Source organism: Oryzias melastigma, linkage group LG1 (assembly GCF_002922805.2).
Source record: "Oryzias melastigma strain HK-1 linkage group LG1, ASM292280v2, whole genome shotgun sequence".
Classification (NCBI taxonomy): Eukaryota; Metazoa; Chordata; class Actinopteri; order Beloniformes; family Adrianichthyidae; genus Oryzias; species Oryzias melastigma.
Window position 1 is genome coordinate 27,550,760 of NC_050512.1, and position 2,717 is coordinate 27,553,476.

At 35.9% G+C, this 2,717-nt stretch overlaps 1 protein-coding gene across 3 annotated transcripts in view; it reads left to right on the top strand.

Moving 5' to 3' along the window:
• Positions 1-2,717, top strand: part of LOC112157393 (solute carrier family 43 member 3) — a 13,140-nt gene that overhangs the window by 8,320 nt on the left and 2,103 nt on the right. For all 3 annotated transcript variants that reach the window (XM_024290092.2, XM_024290093.2, XM_024290094.2), the window contains 3 exons: positions 1,415-1,564; positions 1,666-1,773; positions 1,853-2,039. In XM_024290092.2, the coding sequence (XP_024145860.1) occupies positions 1,415-1,564; positions 1,666-1,773; positions 1,853-2,039 (445 nt within the window). The remainder of the gene's footprint in view (positions 1-1,414; positions 1,565-1,665; positions 1,774-1,852; positions 2,040-2,717) is intronic.

The window sequence follows — 2,717 nt, forward strand, 5'->3', positions numbered from 1 at the left end:
AGCAGTAACACAGACAATCATTTAAATAATTAAAATAATACACTTATTAGAATCATAAAACTAGATTACATCAACATTTTTCTTTAAAATGATCATTAAGATTTATTTTAAAAACTGTCTTTGAAATAAAACTGTCCATTTTAAGGTTTTTCTTATAAATTATTCCAGTCTCTGGGGCTGCAGACTGAAAAGATAAAGGGTTTCATCAATAATTTATTAAACAAAGAAAACCATGATCATTCTGAGCGGGAAATACAAATAAACAAAATAGTTAAAACTCAGCACAATTTTAAGGCTCAGATTTAAAAATTTCAAGACTTTTTTAAGGCCAAATTCATAAATCGAATGCTTTAAAGACTTTTTAAAACCCAGCAGGAACCCTAAATCACACTAAAAACGGGCACTGAAAGGAAAGCAAAGGTGCGAAGGAGAAATCAGAATAGAGAAACTTTAATGTTGAGTTTTAAAAATCGCTTATTTAGATTGTTGATATTAGTTATTGGGAATTTGTGAAAGACAGTGGGAAAATGTCAAGTTTCACTAGATATTATTCATAATTTAAGTTCAAAACTCTGATGACCCAGCATTCTAGCAGCCTTTAAATGCACCATTTACACACGAATCTTGGAGGCATGAAAAGAGTCCCACATCAGATTTGTGCGTAAATGTAATTTTGTTTATGAAACAAGCGATTCATGTGTAATTTTTAAAGATTTGTGTGTGTAGTTGTTGTCATTTTAAGTTATGCATGTGTAAATTGAAATTTGTCATTTTTGCACTGGTGCACAACGTTTTGTATGAGCTACAAATCTAGAATTACGAACGCACAAAGTCAAGGGTATGCACAAATAAGAGGGAGTCTATTTTCTCTCCAGTTTCAGGTCATTGGTGACATGTCTAAATCCATCTTTGATTGTTATTTTTAAGTCAAGTAGTAAAATATGAAGTTAAAATGAACTTTTTATCATTAAACTACCTTTGATTTACTTTTTATGTTGCATGCATTGACTGTATGTGAGAACTGGACAGAGCGAGTGTGTCCTCACCCACAGAAAACGGTTCACTTCCGGCTCCAACCAAATAAAGTCAATTCAGTCGCCATTTTGTCACAATATAGAGGTTGACATGTTGGAGCCAGGGAACGTGAATGGTCCAAATCAGAGTTTCTATGGCAACCACTCTCGCCAATCAGGAGTGAGAAATCTGTCAAATATTGGACATGTGACCACATACTTTTATTTATGACAACCAATTTCTCTTTATAAGTCAATGGGATTTTAACTTCTTGGAACCAGCTTCCTGTTTGTAACACCAGGGTAGTGGGGTCACAAAGTCCAGTTCTCACATACAGTCGACAGTTGTAATATAACGTTTAGTCTCAGACGGAACAGTGACTTCATGCAGGTTTCCTTAGGTCCAGTCCAAAGCTTTCAGAGCTGTGTGCTGTCCTGGTTCTTCCTGTGGCATCTGGTGTGGTTGTCCATCATGCAGCTGAGGCTCTACCTCTTCATCGGGACCCTGAACCCCACGCTTGAGCGGCTGGCCAACAATGACCCCGTTTTGGGTGAGGTCCCACCGATCCAGTCATTTGTCATCCCTGACCTTTTGAAGTCCCACCATGAACACGTTTAAATTCAAATTTTCCTGTCTCTCCTCCTTTTATAGTGAGTCAGTACACCAACGCTTTTGCCATGACCCAGCTGTGTGGATTGCTGTGCGCTCCCTGGAACGGATTCATCCTGGACAGACACAAAGGAAAAGCTCGAGCTGCCGGTATCTCACCGTCTGATATTACTCTGCATGCTTCTTTCCTCGTGCATCAGATCTCCTCACTTACTCCTTCCTGCTGCAGGAGAAACGGAGCAGGAGGCCGACCTGCGCTCCTCCTGCCTGTCATTGTTCCTGACCTCCCTGCAGAGCCTGCTCTTCTCTGTGTGCGCCTCCATTCCCGTCCTCCCCCTTCAGTACCTCACCTTCGTCCTGCAGGTCCTCAATCGCTCCTTCCTGTACGGAGGAAACGCCGCGTTCATTAGCATCGCGTGAGTAGCACACATAGAGAGGAAAACGACCTGCTGCTCCAGAACTTCCATTGATCCAAAACTATTTTCTAATATGTATATTTGACTTCTTTTTTATTTTTTTTAAATTTAGATGCTTTTAATTGCTGCAACAAAAAATGAACAATCATAAAAAAAACAGTCAAATTAATTTTTAAGACGACAAGAAGAATTTTGGGGGTTTTTTTCAGAGTAAAATATATTTTTTGTTAGATAATTTTAGGAAATATTAAACATTTGCAGGATGTTTTTTTAAATTTTGATCAAAACATGTCCATTTAAAAAATGAAGTTTAAATTGTTTGCAAAAATTAACCTTTTTTTCTCATTTACTCAAATGAACTTAAAAAAATAAACTTTTTAAAGTAATTTGACAAAAATATACTCTTACAAATAAATAATAAGGAAAAAAACGCTTTTTAAAAACATTTATATTACTTTTTTGAAACTGTAGATGGAACCCTTGTGCAGACCTTCAGGCCAATTCTGGATTGTTTTAATTAAAACTACTTTTTTTTATTGTTTTTTTTAATGTTTTTTTTTATCTTTCTTCTTATTTTGTTATTAGGATTTCATTTTTAGTGCATTTAATAAAGCTGTTAAACTTTTAAATAATTTTAATTTGATTTTTCTGTGCTGAAATATTTCTGATAAATAAGAA